The sequence below is a fragment of the Haliotis cracherodii genome, unplaced genomic scaffold (assembly GCF_022045235.1).
Source record: "Haliotis cracherodii isolate W230 unplaced genomic scaffold, xgHalCrac1.p SCAF_9, whole genome shotgun sequence".
Taxonomy (NCBI): Eukaryota; Metazoa; Mollusca; class Gastropoda; order Lepetellida; family Haliotidae; genus Haliotis; species Haliotis cracherodii.
The window spans coordinates 23,102,422-23,127,617 of NW_027266343.1; the positions used below are offsets into that span (position 1 = coordinate 23,102,422).

Consider the following 25,196-nt stretch of genomic DNA (forward strand, 5'->3'; position numbering starts at 1 on the left):
TGAAAATAATATATTCTTTGCAGAATTTATAATAACTACCTTAGCATTAAGTTATTTGCTTCAACATTCAAAATCAGTTTTAGGTTGTTGAGGTCAAACAGACAATTTTCCCCTCAATCCTTAGATATTGACCAATATCAAATTACACTGGCATTGGATGAAGATGACAGTTAGGTAGGGCATATACAACTATGTACATTAAAAATCATACCAAGATCATTACATTTCTTAAGGTATGACAATACTATACCCAACTGCTAAAGAAACGCATAACTCAAAGAAAAGCAAAATTAATGTTTAATACTTTAGCATGATCAATTTTGGTCGTTACTAATAGATTTGTTAAATTCAACAATATAGCTTTAATCCCCTACAAAAATATCTTTCTAGCTCATATAGTTTCCACGATATAACCCTTCAAACTTATCTGGCATGTATGTTTCTTTTGTAGTTGAGTATACCTTATATCCTACATTGTTGGCGACCATTTTGAATATTTACTATTTAGATGAATATGATCCCAAGGATAAAATGAACCATTCCAATAATTTTATCATGTTAGAATTAGTTAGATAAGACACCTCATTTGTTCTCGTAGCCCATCTAGTATTCGAGATATGATATGTTCTGTTTTTCAAGATGACAGCCGGCGGCCATCTTGGAATTCAAGGTCAGAATTGCTTCTAATGTGAAAAATAATGATTCCAATGGATTTGCCATGTTCAAATTAGTGGAATTACACCTTATGTGTCTGTGGCTGATATTCTTCCAGAGATAAACTATTTCATGCTATTCAAAATGGTGTCGACGGCCATTTTGAATTTTACTTTCTGGCAGAGTTAACCATCATTTTCCAGAGGGTCATGGGGGCTAAGTTTTTAGTTTAACGTGTCAGTTAAAAAATCCATCATAAAAAAAAGGTAGGAATAAAGTGGTCGCGGATTCCAGGGATATGACTCCACTGCTGTGTGTCCCCATACCAACAAAACATGTGCTCTTTTTGCATTTTGCACAAGTCTTACCCCATGCCGGACATTCTTTCTTTTGAAACTCATGCCTCTTTCCACAGAACTTACTAGGGCTGCAACGATACAGGAAGGTCACGATACGATACGCATCTCGATATTCTGGTCACGATACGTTACGTATCTCGATACGCAATGATAAAAAAACAACATTTTAAAGCATGTCAAGTTTGAACCTTTCATGATTTTGGAACAGTCAAAATTATTTTATAATAACAAGACTACTGAAGTTGTTCAGCTTCAAAGTGGAACTTTCTCTAACTTTCCTTAAAAACAATTCAAAGTTCCAACACCAGAAAATAATTAATGTGCTCCACCAGTGATACAACGTCAAAGAATTTTGATGCAATGGTCGAAGAAATTGTATCTGAATTTTTTGTTTTATCAGGAATAATAAATTCAATATCGTGTTACCTTAGTTGCAGCTTTTACTATATATATATTTAAAATTATAAGAACCACAAGTGTAGCATTTTGGTACTGGTGATTGCTGTTGCAGGATATTTTTACGTATGTAACAATTTGACCAGTCACCCTAGGGACTTCCCGTGCTACATGTATTTCGATTGCGAAAACGTTATGTTGACATATATTAGCCAAATTGCCACAAATATGACTTTTGACGAGTCAAAGTAGGGCCTTTTTTCATATATGTATCCATTCTCTAGCAACTAAAGTTCGTTTCAATGCGTCAAAAGCGGTAATCTGACCGTGGTTGCTGTATCTCTTCACACACGATTTCACCTAACTTAATGAAAACATTAAATGAAATTTTGAGTAAAATTAATAAAATATACTACAAACACAAGTCCAGATATATAATGAACATGTTTTAATAACAAGATAATATGATAATGGTATTGAATTGCGTACTTCAGTTCGGACTTGCAGACTTGTATTTCCATTGTTGTGTGCTTGCGGGGATCAGCTGATAATGTTTAATGAGATGGGGAAAAACATCTGTCGTTGTAAAACCTGAGCTTATTAAAAATGTAAGTACGTTTTTGGGAGCCATGCGTTACCGCGCGCTATAACCAAGTTTGCGGTTTATTGAAAGGCACAGTAGCGAGGAAACGCTGTACTTGAGATTTGCGTTCCATATCGTGGCGTATCGATAAATGGGCCCACGTTTATTGTATATCATATCGTGGGTCAAGTATCGCGATTCATCGGAATATCGGTGTATCGTTTCACCCTTAGAACTTACATTTGAGCAGTTCAGATGTTTTGATCTGTTGCTTAGCATTAGGTTTATGTGACTTGTTGGGTTTCCTTTGACTCACAAACTGAACATCTTCAGCTTGCGATAGTGATTTCAGACGTCTCGTCGCACTTTCATGTGACCTACAAATATCTATGCAGTCCTTTAAAGACAGTTTTGATGCTTGTAACAATCTCTTTCTTGTTGCATTATCGCCTTTGCCCATTACCATCCTGTCATGGGTCAATGACTCTGCTAAATCCCCATAGTTGCAACTGTTTGCAAGATTTCTTAATACTGCAACATAAGAATCAATGGACTCGGATTGTTCCTGGTCCCTTCTGTTGAAATTGTATCTTTCCCAAGTTTCATTTGTTTCCCCTATACAATAATTTTCAAGTTTTTCCAGTATTTTGTCCACCTTCTGTCTATCTGCTTCATTTTCAAATTCTAATCCATCTACAATGTCTAAGACATCTGGACCAATACATGTCAATAGGGTGGCCGATCGACATTCCTCACTATCAGTCCTAGTGCGAGAAGCAAGCTCATAATTTTCCCATATTCGTTTGAATTTCTTGAAATTTCTAGACAGATCACCTTTCAGATCTAATCTAGTAGGCAGTGGAATGTTAACTGGTATGTGAACAACTTGGGGTGCAGCCTGATTACCTTCTGCCATGATCAGTCAAAAACAGTAATCAAGCAATATGGCGTAATGGCTTTCCGTAGATTCAATTACACGCAGAATAGTATTCAGTCAGTTCAGATAGAAAACACCGTTGTTCTCATAGATCATACCAGAAACAGTTTAGATTACTGGTTGAAATCCCTTACAGTCAGAGTATATATCAAATTTCACAACGAAATATGACACAGTTCAGTAGATTTACCACGCAGTATCGGTATCACGAAAATAGGTGACATGCATCAGAAACGCACGCGGTCAGTCAGACAGGGAACAGAAACAGTCAGAATAGGGAATTTCAACACAGTTCAACGTTATGATAGCAATCTAAGTTTTACTTCTTACACCATGTTAAGTGTTTGATGCTACCAGACTTCATAACTACCAAGTTATGACAGATAGAAGTGGTTGGTCATTGGATTTACTTCTCAGCTTCCAGAACGCCATCAGACGACGTCATATATGCGTACTGTAAGGGAGGTAACTCTCAAGCCATCAATACGTAACACTTGGGACCATATATTTTTCTAATCCTGAAATCCAATTCATTCAAGTTTCATGGCAAATGAATTCTAAATTGGGTCAATGAACAAATATGACAAAAATCGGTCATGTGCTGTTTTAAAATGTTCAGAAAACATTTTTGACAGAAGTTTGACAATCCAAAACCATGTAGAGTGTTTCTTTTTCCAGATTTGATTGAAAAGATCCAGAATGGACATTTTGATATGGCTGAAGCACAAGGGGTGAGTATATAGTCCTGATTGAGTGAGTGGGTGAGTGAGTGAGTGGGTGGGTGGGTGAATGAGTGAGTGAGAGTGAGTGAATGGTCACTTTGAACAGTATTCAAGTATTGATAAGATGTCAGTCCTAACCACATTTGTGTGGTATATTTACGTTCGAGTGTACTGGAAGTGACCTCTGAACTTGACTACGTGAGCGGAAGCTGGGAGAGAGATGGGAAGCAGCGTGTTTACGAATGGCGGGGATTTGACATGAACTGTCAGTGGTGTGTTGAGTGAGAGATGGACTAACCAGGGCCAACAGTGGAAAGGGCCATAAAGGTAATTAACATTGGTAGCAGAGCGTGGTTGCGGGAAAACGGGACTAGCAATATGGCACATGGTTACAAGAATCCCCCGACTTTGACAAATGAGATGGAATATGAGACGTGGAAAAACGAACTTGAAATATGGTGTCACATGACCGAGGTTGTAGAGGAAAAACAGGCACTCGCAGTCTCACTGGGATCACTTACCGGACAAGAAAGTGCAAAAGCAATGGCAATTGATGTGAAAGACTTGAATTCCAAACGGGGTTTGAAAATTCTTGTCCAAGCACTTGATGAACTTTATAAGAGGGACACTGTTGATTTAGCATACACGGCATACAGGGATTTTGATAGTTTCATAAAGGCTTAAGAAATGACAATGTCAGAATTTATCATTGAAAATGAACGGCGATATACCCAGTGTAAGAAATATCAGATGGTTTTGCCAGATTCAGTACTCGCATTCAAGTTGCTTGATTCATCAGGATTGACTCAGAAAGAAAGACAGTTAGTTTTGACCAAAACTAACGATAGAAACTTTGAATCTATGAAATCAGCATTGAAGAGAATATTTGGTGATGTTAAAAGTCAGGATTCTGACGGCGCCATATACGTGAAACAGGAATCAGCATATTACACAAGAAATAGCCAGAGTGGTTATAGAGGACGTGAACAAGGGCAGAGATACTCGGGTCCAAGGTACAGGAATGAGCCACATGACAGATACAGTTCAGCTTACAGTGGTAATAGAAATGATGCGCATGAAAGGGGAACGAATCCAATTAACAGGTTTGGAAAGCGCAGCCGATGTGTAATTTGTCAGTCAACTTTCCATTGGGCTAAAGATTACCCTCACCAAGAGAAACCAAGAAACAATGAGGAAGTGAAAATGATAGAAACAGAAGAACAGACAGAGCAATGTAACTTGACACTGTTTACAAAGGAGCAAAGTACGGAGAACAAAATTCTACTAACAGAAGCATTGGGATGTGCAGTATTAGACACTGCCTGTACAAGTACAGTATGTGGACAACAATGGTGTGACCAATACATAGAGACACTCACTAGTCAGGAAAGGGGTGAAATTATTTCAAATCCTAGCAATAAGAGCTTTAGATTTGGAGATGGAGTGAAAGTTTTCTCATCATCCAATGTTATGCAATACCAGCAGTAATTGGTGACACTCGGTGCACTATAAACACAGAAGTTGTAGAATCGGACATTCCTCTTTTGCTTGGAAAACCATCACTGAAGAAAGCTGGATTAATTCTTGATTTACCAAATGACACAGCTATCATGTTTCATAAACCAGTGAACTTAGAACTGACATCAACTGGACATTATTGTATTGATCTAGTTGGACAAAGAGATTTTCCTGCTGAACAAACTTCAGATCGTGGCCTGGAGCAGTGTACAGTTGAACAGTTAGATTCAGAAGCACTCTTTATAAAAGAAAATATTGGTGAAAAGGATCAAAAGAAAGCGCTGGAGAAGCTTCACAAGCAGTTTGGACATGCCACAGCGGAAAGATTACAGAGGCTTATTCAAAATGCAGGGAATAAAGATCCCGACATCTTGAAGACACTAACTGAAATAGTTGAGAAATATGAAACATGTGAAAGGTATAGGAAACAACCAACTAAGCCAGAAGTTGGATTTCCTAAGGCTACAGATTTTAATGAGACAATGGAGGAGAATTCAACAATGCTGAAGTGAGAGACATGTGTGAGAATTTTAACATTGAAGTAAAGACCACAGCAGCTGAGAGTCCATGGAGCAATGGGTTGCTTGAACGCCACGATCAGACTTTGACAAATATCATGAGAAAGGTGAAATCTGAGAAGAACTGTGACTGGGAAATGACACTTAGTTGGGCATTAATTGCCAAGAACAGCCTCAGTAACATTTCTGGATACACCGCATACCAGTTGGTTTTTGGACGAAACCCAAATCTACCATCAGTTCTGACTGACAAGGCACCATCGCTTGAGGGTACCACAACAAGTGCAACTGTGGGAAAACATATTAATACAATGTTTGCATCAAGACAGGCTTTCACAGAAGCTGAATGTTCTGGAAGATTGAGAAGAGCCCTCAGAAAGCAGATTCGTCTGGTTGCTGGAAATTTTGAGACCGGTGACAAGGTTTACTTCAAGAGGTCAGATGATCCAAATTGAAGGGTCGAGGAACTGTAATAGGATAAGACGGTACTGTGGTTTTCGTGAGAAATGGAGGAATTGTTGTGAGGGTTCATAGAAGTAGAATAAGGCGTTGTGTAGAAAAAGAAATTCTTCAAAATAACAATGAACATAATGAGAGGCAAGTAGAACTAGGGGAAACTGTGTAAAGACATGATAGTGTCGAGGAAGACGGTGACCTAGAGATACAAACAAAAGGAACATTAGAACCACAGATAGGAGAAGTTTCTGATGAACTTACTTTACCTGTGAACAATCTACAGGAACGATTATCACAAATAAAGTCTGGGCAGACAATTTCATATGGTGACACCTTTATGTTGGAACTCAAAGAAGATTTGTCGGGTGGTGCGAAGCACACTGGTTGGTGAAACTTTGGCGATGGCCGATGGTATTGATACAGGAGTGTACCTATCAATGTTGTTTGGAGAACTGAGTGGTGAGAAATGAGAATGAGAATGGAAATAAGTGGGATCAAGGAGTTAGTGGAATCTGGACAGATAGGAGATGTGACATGGGTGGACACCAATAGCCAGTTGGCAGACTGTCTGACCAAAGAGGGCGCTTCACCTATGAAGTTACTACGGGTCCTTGAAGAAGGAACTCTGTGAAGATATTGTTATAAACTGCATCATCTTTTAACCTGTTTTTATGAAGATCTTAAAGAAGAAGAAAAAATATGTTTGTTGGAACAGTCTGCATCCTTCTTTTACATAAAACTATTTTATACAAATAAAAAATATTTTGAGGTTATATCATGTGAAGAAACTGTTCTTGGGATATACTGTACAGAGACTGGAAACTGTTCTTGGGATATACTGTACAGAGACTGGAAACTGTTCTTGGGATATATTGTACAGAGACTGGAAACTGTTCTTGGGATATACTGTACAGAGACTGGAAACTGTTCTTGGGATATACTTTACAGAGACTGGTTTTAAGAAATTTATGTTTACTTTTACCGAGAAAGTCTGAGGGAAGGCTTTACGTATTAGGGAAAGGGCCATAAAGGTAATTAACATTCAAGTTGTGGCAAGGCGTGGTGAAACCCACTTGTGTGTGCATGTATGGTACTGACAATACCTAGATACATAATCGGGGCGAACCAGGATTCGAACTAACGATCATAAGTTTCTGGCTTACGCAAGGGATGCAACTCTTCACAATGAAATGCTGCGCACCAGACGACTGGGCCTCCCATGCCCTCGTGTATTCATAAAAATTGTTAAGTCCAAGTCATATGGGCACTCCTAGCTCTGCTCCAATGTGAGGAAGAGGAATAACAACTGACTCAACATTTTAACCACTAGGTTACCCCATTGCTCCTCATGTTTTCTGAAATATTACTTGATACTTATGTCGCTCCTATTAATCAATTTCAGTTTGTCAATGAAGGTTCAATTAAGGCTTTGTACAAGACTACTCATCTTTATGTAGCCACTTTACTAATGTAGTATTCAGACTTTAATGAACCCTAAGGGTTTAATGAACCAGTTTGTTGATAAAGGTTTGGTACAACTTGGTCCACAATTACATATCCTTGGTGGTATTCATGAGGACTGTTTAGAGTCTGTTTAATTCATGATTGCTGAAGGATCTTAAATTTAACTCCACCTCTCAATTATTTGTACATATTACCATTGTTGAGGTAGTAAAATATTACCAATAGCTGGCTTCACTGATTTAAGATCATCTTCTTAGGCGGTACCCCTTGTAACTGGGCATCTCTGATCATGTGACATTGTCAGGCAAGTAACATTTGTGAGATTTGGGGACATTTAATGTCATCAGAGTGCAAGGTTTGTCACACGTTATGTATGTCTGCAACTGTAAACTGCACAAGACAAACATGTAAATTTACTGTTCAGTTTAGGGTCCAAACTTTTCACTTTGAGGGGCGACTTGCAAAGACTATTAGTTGTGCCATTGACAACAAAGCCACACCCAAATCCTTCAAACAGTACGCAGATCTAATTAAGCCTTTTGTGTTAATGCAAAAAATATTTGGCAAACAATATTGGCAGCAACTTTTAAGCATCTGTATGTTCACATTGTCAGTTGTTGACTACACATCCATATTGGGCTAAAGTTCTGTGGCACTATTTGTAAATGACATATTCTTATTGGTTTAGATTTCACAAATCTCACAACATATGAAGTTAACATTTTGATCAAAGGTGCCATTTCATTCTCCACCTGCCGTTAAACTGAGGGTCCTGTGTATTTATTTTTCATGTTTTTGTTTTCATTTGACAGGTAGCATTGGACTATTTAGGCTATGGGCTAGCCATTGTAGTTGGATTGCTATTTATTGTCATCTTCCCCTTAATTGGTTGCTGCTTCTGCTGTTGTCGCTGCTGTGGCAACTGTGGTGGAAAACGGATCCATAAAGATGACCCAAGCGCTTCATGTAAGAGGAAGATTTTTGGTGTTGTTCTTCTGCTGCTGGTGGTAATGACAAGGTCAGTTTTTCATAAGAAACAATTAAGACAGCGTTAAGACTTGGCACTGGGCCAATAGTTTTTGCAAAACTGCCCAATAGTTAAGGTATCATAAGGACCAGTTGAAATTTGCTGTTTGTTAAGGGTTTTGCTACTTCATTATATCATTATATAGACTAGTGGACTTTGGAGGCCCATAGGGCTTTATTAATAGCAGTGAAATGATGTCCCTTGTCCCTTGTTAAAATCAAAGATTTGTATAAAACCACCATGGAACTTGTTTATGAATAAACACTAGTTCAGTCCAAGAGCCATCAACTAGGCCATTGGGTGTCAAGGGTCTTTTGCAACATTTTAAAAAAAATATGCAAAGCCAGCTTTCAATCACTCTTTGTGACCGATGTTACCCTTACCATATTTATTACTATTATTACTCAGCCATTTTCTTCAAAATGTAATGAAATTTGGTTCATGATTAGTTTGTAGTTGGACTCAACTTAATACACTCTCTCAAAAAAGAAACGCAACCCCAGTCTGAAAATGTTAGAAAGCCCCAAAAAGAAAAATGTTGATTGTAAATACAGTTTTTCTGATATGCAGGGATACCATGTACACTGTTTATTAACGTAAGCGCCCAAACACATTAATTTTCGTGCACAAGGGCATTTTATTGTTACTTTTATCATAGTGAGCAAAATTTTCACGTGGCCCATGCCAAAAGCCTCATGCACGTGCAATTCATGGAAAGAGCAGTAGAAGTATGGGTTTATAAAAGCATGTGTTGATTAGCAATTCACTCTATCATTTTCACCGAAAGACAAGGTCGAATATGCCACGGTTGAGTGCTGCAGATCGAAATATCGCAATTTGTCGTATTGAGGCCGGACAAAGTTTTGGAAACGTTGCCTGGCACCTCAATATTCATAAAACAACGATTCCCTACTTTGGAGCCAATACACCCAGTGTCATGCAACTGAAGATCGCCCCAGAAGTGGTAGGCCAAGTGTTACCACACCACCTCAGGATCGATTCATCCGGGTCACCCACCTACGTAATCGGCTAGCCACACCTACCGTCACTGCAACATAGGTGCCAGGTTTGAGAAGAGTGTCCGCACAAACAATTAGGAACCGTCTACGAGAGGCCGGTCTACGTGCAAGAAGACCACTTATTGGACCTGTTTTACGCCACGAACATCGACGCCAACGACTCAGGTGGTGCACCAACGTTCGGATATGGACCCTCAGAAACTGGAGGCGCGTCTGGTTTAGTGACGAATCACGTTTTCGCTCACAACGCCGTGACAGAAGACAGCGTGACTATAGAAGAGGAAACTAACGTTTTGCCCCGAAATGTGTTCGGCCGGTCGACAGATTTGGTGGAGGGAGCGTCATGGTGTGGGGAGCCATGTCTTACAACCAAAGATCAGACTTGGTGATCATTTGTGGCAATAGCCCAGCGCTAAATCAATGACGTTTTACAGCCTCATCTTCTGCCGATTATCGACCAACAGAGGGAGCTCTATCAACACGACAACGCCCAGCCGCACACTGTTCATGCAACAGTGAATTTTCTCCAGAATTCTAACGTCAACATGTTACCATGGCCCTCCCGATCACCAGACATCAACCCAATTGAACATCTTTGGGATTATCTGGATTGACGAGTACGTGCACATACACCGCCGCCCGAGACGTTGGATGCACTAGCCGTTGCACTGCAGGAGGAGTGGAGAGCAATCCCTCAGGAAAGAATCCGGCGTCTAATCCGTTCTGTTCCAAGGAGGTGCAATGCTGTGATCGCAGCTCATGGCGCTCATACGAGGTACTGAGAAAGACGCCCCCTTGCGTCAAGTCAATCTTAGTGAGAGAACAGTCGAAGCCTGGACTTAAACTTGCATAACTGTACTGCCACCATGCCAAATTTCATGTTGTTGTCTTCAATAATAAATGTGTTATAATAACTTGAATATTGAGATAAACATCTTGAAAATATAGGGGTTGCGTTTCTTTTTTGAGAGAGTGTAATATATATTCAATTTTTAAACTTATCCTATTTCACACTATGCATGTCTCTTTCTTCAATCCTAATTGGAAAACATGCTTCAACAAAGGTTTCCAGCTTCTGAAAAGCAATTCACCCGAACATAACTCATATCACCATGGTCCCCCCCCGCCCAACAATCTGGGTCACATACATTCTGTATGCTAACTGACCCGCCCAGGCTCAACATGTTATTCCCCAGCCTGCTTATTCTCTTTCCAAGCTGTAAGGGCGTGTATGTGCTTACAGGTTAAACGACCTGATTTTTCTAATGTATTTACCTGCAAAATTTTCAGCTATCTTTCGGTGAATTTCCTCGTGAACGTACTATAATGGACCATGGATGATCAAGCAGTGTGTAGTCTCGCTTGCTTCACTTGCAGAATAGTGTTTTTGCTGTCCGAACCTGCCTTTGGATATGTCCGTTTGTAAAGTGCTTGCAACTAGATGGGATCCCTCCGAAAGTAATCGCTTTAACATTGGCCTCTGTCACCTTGCTTTCGATGAACCACGCCACGCCACGCCACGCCACATGGGCCACACCGTCTGTTAAAAACTCGAAGCTTATGTCATAAGAGAGTGTTAATACAATCCTGTCTCCCATTGGACCCCTCTACGGGCATTTTGGCTTCTCTTGATCACTAATCTGACTTGTCGACCTCGTATTCCAATGACGGTTATAATGAAGATCGGCAATCCTCCGAACAGGTTTGATCAACGAAACAGCATTCGACAGGAAAGCTCTACAGTGCATGTTTTGTAGTTGTATCAAGCTTCAGAGGTTAGGCATGGGCATTCCACAATTTAGAGAACCTCCCAGATTCATGCTTCAAAGAGTCTTCATTCATCATTGGACCCACACACTTCTAAGGTTTGTCGAACCTCTTGGGATCAGCGACATCTGCAGATTGACACGTATCAAGCACTTAATCTTCGCAGCCCTCTAAGTGGCGGCCATTTTAGTCGCCAATGCGACCTTATTTTATGATTGGCGCCCTAAATTGATCTACCAGTCGCCACATGGCTACCTTATCTTAAACCCAGTTGGCGACTATTTTGGAAATTTACGTAGATCCATGTTTTTCGTACATGTTGTCATCGCACGCCTAAAATAAAAATGGCACGGCTAAATCATGATCTTTGTGCCTCGATGGCACGCTTTGAAAATAGAAATTAATAATCTACCTTTGCCATATAAGGCATATTTAAATGATAAATATCAATCTCGTCAGCAATTACTTAAGTCTTTCAACACCTTAGGCCGGTTTTCCGGCCAAGAAGCATCGAGTCCCCAGACACCGTATGCCGGTTAACCGGCCAAGCAGTAGTCACGTCAAAATAGTATAGAGTCTATATATTTTTTGGGACCTACCTGTAATATCATTCATTTATTAAATCTGTCACATTTCACAATGTCTGAAATACGTATTCCATTTCAATTTATCATTTTTTATCGATAAATTAAAAAATGATTCACTATTTCCCGCGATGTTATTGAAAATAAAATTCTCGGACACACATTTCGACAACGGGTCCACATCGAACATGTCAAAGATGAAAATTAAAGACGTTTTCAACAAATCTTTAAATATATTATACAAAGTAATAAATAAAATCAACAAAAATATATCTAAAAGCAATCAAACTTACATCTAAGTTATTATTTCCATCTTTTCGTGCGATCGCGTGTAATGTAAGTCAAATGACATCTCGGCTTTCGTCGCCTTGAATTCTCGGCTCGGACACGATGTTTAATGTAAAAATATATGCATGAAAAATCTTTGTCACAGCTCGTAACCTAGCAGGATACATTCATGAAGTTCCATATTTTTTACATATATCGTGATCTCCTGCTTAAAACGTTAAGAATAACACGATTTAACACAAATCTTTCGCCAACTTCTGAAATTTATCAAACACGAGCTTGGTATCACAACTGTAATTTGATTGGCTGCCTTATGTCACGTGCTTAAAATTGACCTATCTTGAAACTTGTAGCAGATTTCTGCAAGAAAGCGTCATTAGAAATCAATTTTAATCCAATGATATGGCTTGTTATAACTACGGGAAAAAAAACCAGGCGATGTTACGAGCGTGTAGATGAAGGAATAAGCTTTCCAGCCATTCTTCAATGAACGTGTTATTCATACGAAGCCTCAAAAACGGGGGTATTTGTTCATGTTACTGACCGGACAGCTGCTGTTATCGGGAAATGGATGATGACAGAAAATATTTATAATTCTTTTTAAAATGATTTTCCAATTAGCGTAAACAATGAAAATAAAACAGAAATAGGTAAGTGGATTTTACTTCAGATGGGGCGCCTGTTATGATGGGAAGAAAGGGGGTGTGGCAGCTAAACTGAAACGTGATGTACCTCATGTTATAGCTATACCTTGTATTGAGCTAGATGTACAGTTGCATTGAGAAAGATGTACACTTCTGATGGACAGTCAGTGTTTGAGAAAGTAAACCAGTTTCAGTTGTCATTTGTGGCATTATTATTGGAAATTTAAGTGAGTTTTGGTAACGTAACGGTATTACGTGTTGTGTTGTGCAGTGAGATTAATCGCTTAATCTGAACAATATTGTTTCAGCTGTCTTTTGCAGCAATTTAACACCAAGATACTGAATCTTGAGTTAAACATGATATTAAAAGTCTGGAGAAAAACTTGCTTTTGCTGTTTTTTGTTGTAAATATTTGGCTCCTTGAAAAATACCCTTGGCTCCTAAAGATGTAGGTTTGGCTCCCATATATTTTACCTTAGGAGCCACCTGGCACCCCGGCAAAAAAACGAACTTAGAGGGCTGCTTCGACCAAGGTTCAGCCAACCTCTCTGGATCCTCGAAGTTTTGATGAATGTCTAAGGATTGGCAAACATCCCAAAAGCGACTTTCACAGGATTGGCATGATTCTAAGGACGTATGTTGCCTATGGTTTGTCAAACCTGCACCATAGGATACTCATCTTAAGATTGCCATCGGGAACTTGATCATCTACTCATCATTCCTCACCCAACGACATTTCGGAATCTTCTCTTGATTCTGAGGATGGACACTATGAGTTGATCATAGGGTAGATCATCTCATTTGGCTCCTTCTTCCTCCTCCATTTATCCGGACTCTCACTTACGGGATCGATCGCGTTCTTACGACTATTATTATCTGCACCGTGATTTATCTTGGAACCTGGCTTTGTTTCCTGCTTATGTTCATACTACTCACAATTGGGATCGCTATCCTTGGCAAGGATACTCTCATGATCCTTCCTTTCCGGACTACCGTTCTCAACCACTGTCGCTGCTCTACCACTGTCAGCAGATGTCCCTTGCCTAAAGACATGCCTGACGACTGCACCACAATGACTTTACAGCATTCTCCATCTTCAATTCCTACTTCGTTGAATCCTATCCATGTAACTACACAGTTTCAGTCGCTTTTTCAAGCGATAATGTCAGCGGTCTTCCCCAGATGACTCACCCACCAGATATTATGGCTACTACTCCGGAACATGCACCCTACCATGACATCGACAGCTACTTCGGTTTCGTTTCCCGAACCAGTACAGCATGAAGATCTTCTCGATTGCCATTCTTTACCCGCCTCTTCTTCCTGTAGCTTTTTGATACAGAGGATCAGACTATGGTTCTCAACAGGGTTGCAGATAAGCTCCAGCTCCAGAAAAGTACTTGTACTGAGACACTTTGCCGTCCTTGGTTGTACCTTCAGTAATATGACCGAATATTACCGTCTTGTGTGTCCGCCATGTGCATTGATGACTGCTGTGCAATAGGCACTTCAGCCCAAACTCTGAGGAACGCCTGACGCAGTTCAACTACAGTTATCTGCCTTGGTTGGACGTCATTCAGCCATCTTTGAATCTCGTCCCACAGGTGCTCAATGGGATATAAATCGGGACTGAGGGCAGGCCACTGCATTTTTCTGATGCCATTCTGCTGGAGGAAGTCTCTTGTTGCTCGCTCATTGTGGGCACGGGCGTTATCATGCTGAAACTCATGGTTGCGGTGACGTGCCAAATGAGGTATGACGTGTGGTCTCAAGACTTGATCAATGTACCAAGCTGCTGTGACACCATTGCCTCTCCCTGGACCCATGTTCTGGAAGACCACAGGGCCGACCCTCTGTGCAAGACCAATTCCACCCCACACCATGATGCTCGGACCACCCCACAAGTCTGTCTCAACAACATAAGCATCCGAATAACAATCCCCACGGTGTTGCAGGACTCTCTCTGCCATTTGCAGTAACGGCTCTTGTCTGAGAAGAGGACTCTTCTCCGGTGCTATGTTGCCCTCTGAGTACGGAAGACGACGACGACGTGGTGTCAGAATGGGTTCTCGGTGTGGCCTGTGACAGTGGAGGTGTCTTCTCGTCAATTGTCGACGTACAGTGTCTGCACTAATAAGTCCCTGGTGTGTCCCAATGGTCTGTCCAGCAGTTTCCGCAGCAGTAACAAGGCGATCTTAAAGATGCTGTCGCACAATCTGACGATCCTGACGTTGGGTGGTGACCCTTGGTCTTCCACTACGTGGTCGGTCATCTGTAGTGTTGATGGTCTGGTACCGTTACTGGAACCTGTATATGGTCCTTATGTGGACTTGAAATACATTGGCTACTTGCCAGGCGGTTTGTCCAGCTTGCATTTGTAAAAGGGCTTGGTTTCGCTGATTTCTTGTCAATCTTTGCATGTGGTAGCATGGCCAATGGCGATTCGCAGCTAGCCTGAGACTGCTGCCGCTGTCCGGCCCCCACGGTAGCATATTTAAACGCTACCATTGCTTGGCAACTACCATGCTGCTGGCCTAAGTCAGACTACCGCTGCCCAGCCCCAGGTAGCCGGCCAAAGCAGATCCCACTGCCTGGCCCCATTAGCAAAACCATTGTGTGACTACCGCCGCGGACCCGACTGTCAGCTACCGCTTGACAGGACGACTTCCGCCACCGGGCCCATATACGTGGCAATTGTTTGCCCCAACGTATGTTATTTTACGATTCCCCGGATGAAAAGTCGGGAAAGACAAGGTTCCCACTGAGAAGCAGGTAACCCTGGAATTTTCCCGCTGAAAAGCAGGTAGCCTTAAGCATGAGTATTAATTTGGAAGCAAGTTAATTTGTTACTAGCAGTGTAGCCCACAAGAACCCTGCCACAAAGCACCAGAGTGCTACCCCACACCCACGGCCACGCGATAAGCGGAGATAGCATTGTTGCCCAGCTTGCCTATGTACTGAAAAGAAACACTAACCTGTGGAGATAACATCCTTACTGGTGCAAAACAAGCGCCAGGGCATGCAATAAATTGTCCGTAAACACACACAGTCCTTTGTCACTGAGGTGGACACCCTCCCAGGCGTACCATGTCTTGTCTGATGCCAGGATCTGGGGATGTGGCACTATTGTACCACCGAGCTCTTTGACTCGGTTGGCCAGTCGGCGGTTGATATTCTTCCGCATCCCCTCAATCTTCAGTGGATCCCTGGCATCGTGCCAGTAGCGCCAGGGCAGCATTGAGGATACGATGATCTTGGTGTCAGGAAGCTGGAGTTGTATCCGAAGGATTGATGCCACCATGTCAAGGGAGAGTTGGCTGCCCTTGACCGAGCACAGGTCGTTGGAACCCAGGTGAATGATAAGGGCTCTGGGGCTGCGCTGTGTCGCCTTGATCTGTGCATCTAGAATGGTGTCCAGCTCCTTCCACCTCATCCCCCCTCGTGCCAGCCATAGCATCCTCGGTTGGTTCGGACTGGTGCCCTTCAGGAACAAGTACTGCCGTGCCCTGGCCATGTAGCTGGATCCCACCATCCAAACTCTAAACAATAAGAAGTGTAGTAAGTACCATGAAAGACTATTTGAATTAATTGTGCAACTTTAAATTTGTTGGTAAGCGTATGTAAGCATTGTAGCAATCTGATTTCCACCTGCCGTATTGTTGAATGAGGTGTTCTGGCACCCCGTTCATGGCTGCTGATGTGGCTGCCCCAATGCGGAAGGAGTGTGAAGGATAGCAAGCCATGTTTATGTTGCTGTGTGCTAAGGCCTTTTTCAGGAGTGCCTGGAATTGGTACCTTGTAACGGGGGAATGGTCGAAATGAACAAATGCATGTTGTGGGCCGGAGGGGCGTGCCTCCAGGTAGTGCTTGATGGCGACTACCGGACAGCGGATTACCTGGTATAGATGACATTGTAACTGTTGTCCCCATCCTGTACTGATCAGACTGAGTGTGGTAGATGGATTGAAAGCTGCCGGGGGTTGCCCGAGAAGCTTAAATTCTGGATGGTCCAGTTTGGACCAGCTCGCTAACCCTAAAGAAACCGAAGAAGGCTGTGCAGTAGACTGCCTTGAACAGCCTGGCTTCATATGCTGATGAGCATACGTGTGGCAGATTGTTGGTTACTACCTGCAGCAGATCTGCAGTGATCGGTTTTCTGGTGTCTGGTCGGCCCGCTGATTTGTGTAAGCCTGTTAAAATCTTGCCCACCAGGAAATGGTTTGTACAGTCGGTGCGCCCGTGGAATTTGTGCTGTGAAGACAGCGCTGCAATGTAAGTCTTGACTGTGTTAGGGGAGTGGTGAGTGACTGACAGATAAGCAATAAAGTTTACAACCTGATCCAGCGGGACTGGCCACGCCTCTTGTAGCTGGTGTGTGGACCGGAACTGGTGGAAGGCATTGATGCCTGTTTGGTAAGTGGCCCAGGTATTTGTAGACAGAGATTGTTGTAGGAGTCTGCCGGCTTCCTGCCTCAGATCAGCCATATGTTGCACGAGATAGGTGTGGGGTTTTGGTCCGCGGCTGGTGCTGCCTCTCGGAAGCGTTTGAGCTGAAACCTCGAGAGAGCATCGGCAATAGCGTTAGCAGTGGAACATACATACTTTGCCTTAAACATAATATTATATCAGAGGCACTGCAGGATTAGGCAACGGAGTAGGGTCATCACTCTGGGGGCCTTGGTAGACTGTTTGTTGATTATTGCTACGACGGCTTGGTTGTCGCAGTAAAAGAGGACCTTTTTGTTTGCGAGTTGCTTGCCCCAAAGTTGGATGGCCAGTGTGATGGGGAACAGCTCCAGGAGCGTCAAGTCCCGTGTAGTTCCATCCGCCACCCACTGGGTTGGCCATGCGCCGTTAAACCATTTGCCCTGCATGTAGGCCCCAAAGCCAGCACCACCCACTGCGTCTGAAAACAGCTGGAGGAAATCACCATCTACCCATAGTTGGTCCTGAAACACTGAAATGCTGTTATAACTCATAAGAAATGTTAACCACATTTGAAGGTCTTCCTTGACCCAGCTGGTAATCCTAATGTGGTAAAATGGTTGTTTACCTTTGCTAAGCAGATCGATTAGCCTTCGGCTGAATGCCCTTGCCATTGGTATAGCCCTGCACATAAAGTTAAGCTTGCCTTTGAGGGACTGAAGTGCCCTTTTTGTGACCTTTATGTTACCTGTTGACAGGATGTCTTGGATTTCCCTTGTCGCCTCCTTGTTCTTGGACTCTGGGATTCTGATCTGCATTGCATTGGTGTCGATTTCCAGCCCTAAAAATGTCAGTTTGGTCGTGGGGCCCACCGTCTTGTCGTGCGCAATAGTAACCCCAAGCTGTTCTAGTGTATTCACGCATCCGTTGAGGTTGTCTGAGCAGTGGCTGGTGCCTGCTGTGCCCCCTGTTAGGAAGTCATCCAGGTAATGCATGATCTGACACGTTGGAAGATGTGATTGCATGCACCATTGCAAGAAGGTAGCACAGAACTCACACAAAACTCAAGTTTCCGTTTCCGGAAAAGGTAATGTTAAATTTGATAAACTTTGACAAAAATTACCCAGATATTTAAACGACAACTTTTCATGCAATGTTACTTTGGGTGACGTTTCTTTTGCGGTTATGTATATAATGTACAAGCCACCATCTCACCAATTTTGTTACTAAAAAAAGCGCTACTAACATTGCTGACAAAGAACACCATCGATTGCCTGGGCAAGGCTACGACCACTCCAGGCTTCTATACTGAACAACAAAAGTTCCTGTGACATTGAATAAGATTTAATGCAAAGTTATGTTTCTTACCAAATCTGAAACAATTTCGGTTTGCAAGAGATAAAAGACTCCTGTAAGTGTTCAAATGGATTAATTTGCCATTCTGGGGATATCTGTCCATATCTGCTGGAGCATATTTCGAAGTTCCTGGAGTGTCTGTGGAACACGTGGTTGGCGTCAAAGACGCTGATCCATCTCATCCTACATGTGCTCGATTGGTGAGAGATCAGGTGAGCGAGCCTTCCAGGGGATGACATTCATGTTGTTTTGTTGAAGAGAATCCTGAACAAGTCGAGCAAATTGAGGCCGGGCGTTGTCATGTTGAAAGGTAATGCCTGGGCCATGATGACGCAAAAACAGTAGAACAACAGGGCTGATGATCTCGTCACGGTAGCGCTGTCCATTGAGATTTCCCTCTACCACTATCAAACGGGTCCTCTGTCTCGCTGTAATCCCACCCCATACCATGACGCTGCTGCCCCCAAACTGATCTTCTTCCATGACACAATGATTGACGTAATGTTCACCTCTACGTCGGTACACTCGAATCCGAATGGTGTTTCTGTGGACGTTAAATTGTCTTGCAACATCAGGTTGACTCGATCCTGCTTCAAGCATACTAATGGCTTGCAGTCACTTATTTTCGGACAGGCATGACTTTCATAATGTTGAATAATTGCGTAATTTTGTTGTTTTTCTGAGTGGTTGTTGTCAGCACGCTGCTAAACAATGCATATGGAAACGCGATAACGCACATGTTTTTATACCCATTCTTGGCTAGTGAAATGAATGGGGCTTGCATAAAAGTCAACTTTTGCATGGAATGCATGCTCTTCTGTAGCAGTTGCGTTTTTGTGACTTGATTCCATACATGTACTACAATATTGAAAACCAAACTTTACTTGTTTGAAAAATACACTAAAATATTGGTGTCACAGGAACTTTTGTTGTTGAGTATATTTGCCGATCTTTCTAGTTCCAATGAAATACAGTCTTCAACAATATTTTATCTTCAACACGAAATTGTTCAACAAGCCTCCTCACTTCCAGATGACCATCATGATACACACAATTCTTTGTCCTCGTGAATTCATGATCAGTTTAGATTTACAGGACACGTCCCCATCCATCGGGAGCCCAGACATTTCGCCGGTTCTTTTTCCTCGACCGCCATTATCAATGGAAGGTGCGCTGTTACAGCGTAACAGTTTCCCGCAATGTATGCTCCCTGGCTGTTGGAGCTCTCCTGTGCGCGAGTCAAATTTGTCGCTGTGTAAAGGTAAGCGAGACAAACCACACCGTTCGCTCTCGCAATCAGGAAAATTAGGTTTTGACCACTTGTGACACACCACAGTGTGAGTATTGGCAGTATATTTATGATAGTATGGTTAAGATTGTTTGTGTACAGTTTAATTGGGCTGTCATAGGATGATATGTCGGGAATTCGCTTTGACAAGCCTTGTAATGTGACTAAGTTTTCGCACGGTTTTTGAATATGCTGACGCATTCAATTTATGTGTATGATTTACCCTTATAATTTATTGTCGCATAAGGTTATATGTAAATGGATATTTCTTACATTGTTTAGGTGTGTCTTTAAAGTCTGTTTTAGGGCATTGTGGACTAAAAGTTGTTATTTTTGTTGAATAGCAAATTACGGTAATGATTTTAAAATGTGGACACTTTTTGTTAAACACATGATATTATATGCTAGCGACCAGGTTAAGTAATCATTTGTGTTTGTATTTCTTACAGCCTTTTACCCTTTATGAGAACCTCCATTTACAGAATAAACACCTTCAAATATGATGACACTTGTACCATCATTTCTTGAATGGAAGAGGTTGGGGGTTATCTGACTTGTAGCTCGCAAGGGTGATGCAAGTACAGTAAAAGGACTAGTATAAGACTGCTGCAAGCTGGTTAACAGGAAAATGCAACCACCACAGGGATTTGTGTATATCTACACTATGCAATAGGACAGGAACCCTCTTCAGGCAACAACAGGAGTTAGAAGCTGATTACAACATACAGTAATAACTACTGTGAGAAAATTCATCATGTCTGACATAGACAAAACAGAAGCAGAAAGGTCTGAGGAGTTTATGATTTTGAAGCAGATGGAAACTATTAAAAAAGAGGAACTCACTGGAACTTCATACAGATTAAGAACTCTAACAGAAAAAGGAAGTGGAATGTATAAGGAGACCAAGGATGCACACTGCGCTAAACTAGCTAAAGCCCAACAGGAACTTAAGGGAATTCTTAAAAGCTTGTAGTCAATACCAAGGCGACCTCAAGTCATTACGACTTACTGAACGGAGCTTGGCTCAAGTGCATACACATTACTGTGAACTGTCATCGGGATATATAGACTTCTTACGTCGTACAAACACTCTTGATAGCAACAATGACCTAGATCTACATCTGCAGAACTACCAGGTACTGAAAAGTGAAATTGAAATCACGGGCAAACTTTTAGATCATCACGTCGGGGAACTCATTGATTCATCATCCTATCATTCAAAGTCAATTATGCACACCAGCAAATCTGGGTTAAGCAACACCAGTTCGTCGCTTGCTAGGAAGCGTGCTAAGGCAGAGGCAGCACGTGCAAGGGCAGAATATGCTGTCAAGGAAGCAGAGATTCTTAAGCAGCGTGCACTTCTGGAGGAGCAGCAACAACTTGCTGCTGCTCATGCCTCTCGTAAGAAGGCAGACATGGATGCTGACCTCAAACTTCTCAAAGAACAGAAAGAAGTGGCTGGGGCTGAAGCAGAAGTAAGGGCCTTGCAGTTAGAGGAAGCTTCTCAGGGATCAAGCAGTCATCTCTCATTACCAGTTGAAGGTGCCAAGGATCGCAAAAGCGATTACGTAGCGAGGCACTCACAAAACCAAACGAATAACATATCTGTGCCTCGGCACAACTTCCAACAAGAAGCCAACAGGCATCTGACTTCACCTTCTCCGCCAAAGGCTCAACAGGGACCAGTTAATGTATTGCCGGACACTAATATTCCATGTGCAGAGGCAGATTTAGTGTACTCAGTGGCACATCAAGGAGATGGAATTGAGAACATTCATAGGGATGAGGGCAATAACATGTTTGTTGCTACTGAACTGTCACGCTTCCTGCTGAAGAAAGAGTTACTGCTCACAAGGCTTACAAGTTTTAACGATCGGCCTGAATCATATGCTATTTGGAAGTTAAGCTTTCTCAGGATCATTGCCGAACTGCAGGCTACAGACGTTGAAGAGTTCGACTTATTGGTGAAGTGGTTAGGCCCTGCATCCTCGAAATACGCCAACAGTTTGAGAGCTGCTAATGTGCAAAACCCTTCAAGAGGCCTTGAAAGAATATGGGCAAGGCTGGATGAAAGATATGGATGCCCAGAGATGGTTGAGGCTGCGCTGAAGAATAAACTGGCTGCTTTCCCAAGGTTGACTTACAAGAATAGTGAATTGTTATACGAGCTTTCAGATCTCCTCTCGGAAGTTGAATCCATCAAGGGTCAGGATGAATACAAGGCACTTCTATCTTATTTTGATTCCTCAGCTGGGGTGATACCAATTGTCAACAAACTGCCTTACGGTCTCCAGGAGAGATGGACATCTCATGCCACCAGATACAAAAGAACTAACAAAGTGTCGTTCCCCCCATTTTCAATTTTTGTGGATTTCGTAAGAGACATAAGCAAGGAGAAAAATGATCCAAGTTTTGCACATGAAACTTACACAGCTTCCCCTAGGAAAGTCCTGTTCAAAAACTGTTCTTGTGAAAGTTTATCCAGAGGGAAGACCTGATATGGCTACAAGAATGTACGCTATGTTTGATGATCAGAGCAATGCATCTTTAGTGAAGTCTGAATTCTTTACGATCATGGAGGCAGATGGTGAAGTAATCCCATACACACTATCATCTTGTGCTGGACGCAAAGATACTTCTGGCCGGAGGGCCAAAGGCTACATCGTAGAGTCATTTGATGGACATTCCAGGTTACAGCTTCCCACACTGATAGAATGTAATCAGATTCCGGATCACCGAGGTTGCAATGCACTATAATCACCTGAAGGACATTGCTAACTGCATACCCCCTCTGGACAATGACGCACAAATTCTCCTTCTGATTGGTAGGGACCTAATAGAGGCCCACCATGTTTTGGACCAACGGATTGGCCCAAACAAGACTCCCTATGGACAAAAACTCTCTCTTGGGTGGATGATTGTAGGTGAAACTTGCCTTGGCAAAGTTCATCAGCCCAAGCAAGTCACGGTAAATAAGACTTACATTCTGTCAGATGGACGCCCATCCATATTTAAGCCTTGTGACAATCACTTTCAAGTGAAGGAAGGCTGGTCATCAGGAAATGAGAAAAACAAGGTTATCTTCACAGCACATGAAAGAAATGGACAAAATGAGGACAAGCTATTTGTTACCACTCAAGAGGATGACAAATTAGGATTATCTGTGGAGGACAGAGAGTTCCTTAAAATCATGGATAATGAAATGGTCAAAACATCAGAAGGTAACTGGATTGCCCCACTTCCTTTCCGAAATGGCAGAAGGCGGCTCCCAAACAATAGGAGCCAAGCTTTGAATAGGGCCAAAACTCTAGATTGCTGCTTGAAACGAGAAACCATCAAAAGACAACAATTCCTGGAATTCATGCAGAGAATTCTAGACAATGATCATGCAGAGTTGGCTCCACCATTGACGGAAAATGAGGAACGTTGGTATTTACCTTTGTTTGGGGTTTACCACCCAAAGAAGCCGGACCAGTTAAGAGCAGTGTTCGACTCTTCAGCAAATCATGAGGGGACATCACTTAATGATGTGCTGCTGAAAGGACCAGACTTAGCAAACAGTCTTGTAGGTGTGCTTCTACGCTTTCGAAGAGAGTCGACAGCTGTAATGGCAGATATTCAGCAAATGTTCTATTGTTTCCTCGTAAAAGAGGAACACAGGAATTTCCTACGATTTCTATGGTATAAGGATAATGACATAAACCAAGAGTTGGTGGAATACAGGATGAAAGTTCATGTCTTTGGAAACAGCCCTTCACCAGCTGTTGCCACTTACGGACTGAGGAGATCTGCCAAAGGACAGGCTTCATTCTTGGCAAGGCAAAGGTTGCTCCTACGCATGGGCACACCATACCAAGGTTGGAACTTTGTGCTGCAGTACTTGCAGTTGAAATTGCCGATCTGGTTTGTGAACATCTCGGACTTCCTCTTGATGTTGTTCAGTATTACACAGACAGCAAGATAGTCCTAGGCTACATCTACAATCAAACAAGAAGGTTTTATGTATATGTATCTAACAGGATTGACCGTATCAGGAAATATTCTCAACCAGAACAATGGCATTATGTCCATTCGGATAAGTACCCGGCTGATATTGGTACCAGATCCATCCAAGTTGAATTCATCAAGTTGGCTCTCAGGTCCAACGCCAATTTCCCAAGATTCCTGTGCTCATACCATCATCCTTACTGATGAGGAAAACGACAAGGAACTGAGACCTGCACCTTCATCCATGAAGACAAAGGTATGCGACACTAATGGATCTTTGGACACACGCTACCTTTAAAATATTTCTTCATGGGAAAGTCTTGTACGCGCTTTCACTCTACTCAAGTGCATGACTCGCAAAATCCAAAACAAAGATCCATTGGGAATCAATTCGGACACCTTGAAAGAGACTGAACGCTTTCTAATGAAGACGGTACAGTTCAGAACCTTTTGAGCAGAGATTGACTGTCTGCTGGCAAATTCGCCCATCCCAAGGAATAGCACTATATTGAGCTTGGATCCAAAGCTGGATGAACATGGTATTCTGTGTGTTGGCGGACGCCTAAACAAAGCAGATTTTGATGCTCGCCTAAAAAACCTGACCATTATTCCTGGTGACTCTCAACTTGCGAGGCTCCTGGTGCGTCACCATCACTCAAGGGTCAACCATCAGGGTCGTACGTTCACAGAAGGAGCAGTTAAGTCGGCTGGTTTATGGATCACTGGAGCTAAGAGGGTGATCTCCTTGCTCATATACAAGTGTGTTTCATGTCGGAAGCTCCGTGGAAGACAACAATACCAGAAGATGGCTGATCTCCCTAGTGACCGTCTAATGCCAAGTCCTCCCTTCACTTACGTTGGATTAGACACCTTTGGACCATGGTTTGTTGTTACACGTCGCACTAGAGGGGGTCAGGCTAATAACAAGCGGTGGGCTGTTTTATTCACATGTCTTACCACAAGGGCTATCCATATCGAAGTTGTTGAAGAATTATCTTCTTCTTCATTCATCAACGCTCTCAGAAGATTCATTTCAATAAGGGGACCAGTGAAGGAACTGAGGTCGGATCGCGGAACAAACTTTGTTGGAGCAACAGATGCCCTCAAGATAAATGTTGTGAATGTTGAGGACAATTCTATCAAGCCTTTCCTAGATGATGAAAGGACCAAATGGATTTTCAATCCGCCACAATCCTCACACATG

The 25,196-nt window shown here is 42.3% G+C and overlaps 1 protein-coding gene across 1 annotated transcript in view; it reads left to right on the forward strand.

Moving 5' to 3' along the window:
• Nucleotides 1-25,196, forward strand: part of LOC139452190 (prominin-1-like) — a 508,194-nt gene that overhangs the window by 13,997 nt on the left and 469,001 nt on the right. Inside the window, exons 2-3 of the mRNA XM_071233561.1 lie at nt 3,608-3,660; nt 8,420-8,625. Of these exons, the coding sequence (XP_071089662.1) occupies nt 3,608-3,660; nt 8,420-8,625 (259 nt within the window). The remainder of the gene's footprint in view (nt 1-3,607; nt 3,661-8,419; nt 8,626-25,196) is intronic.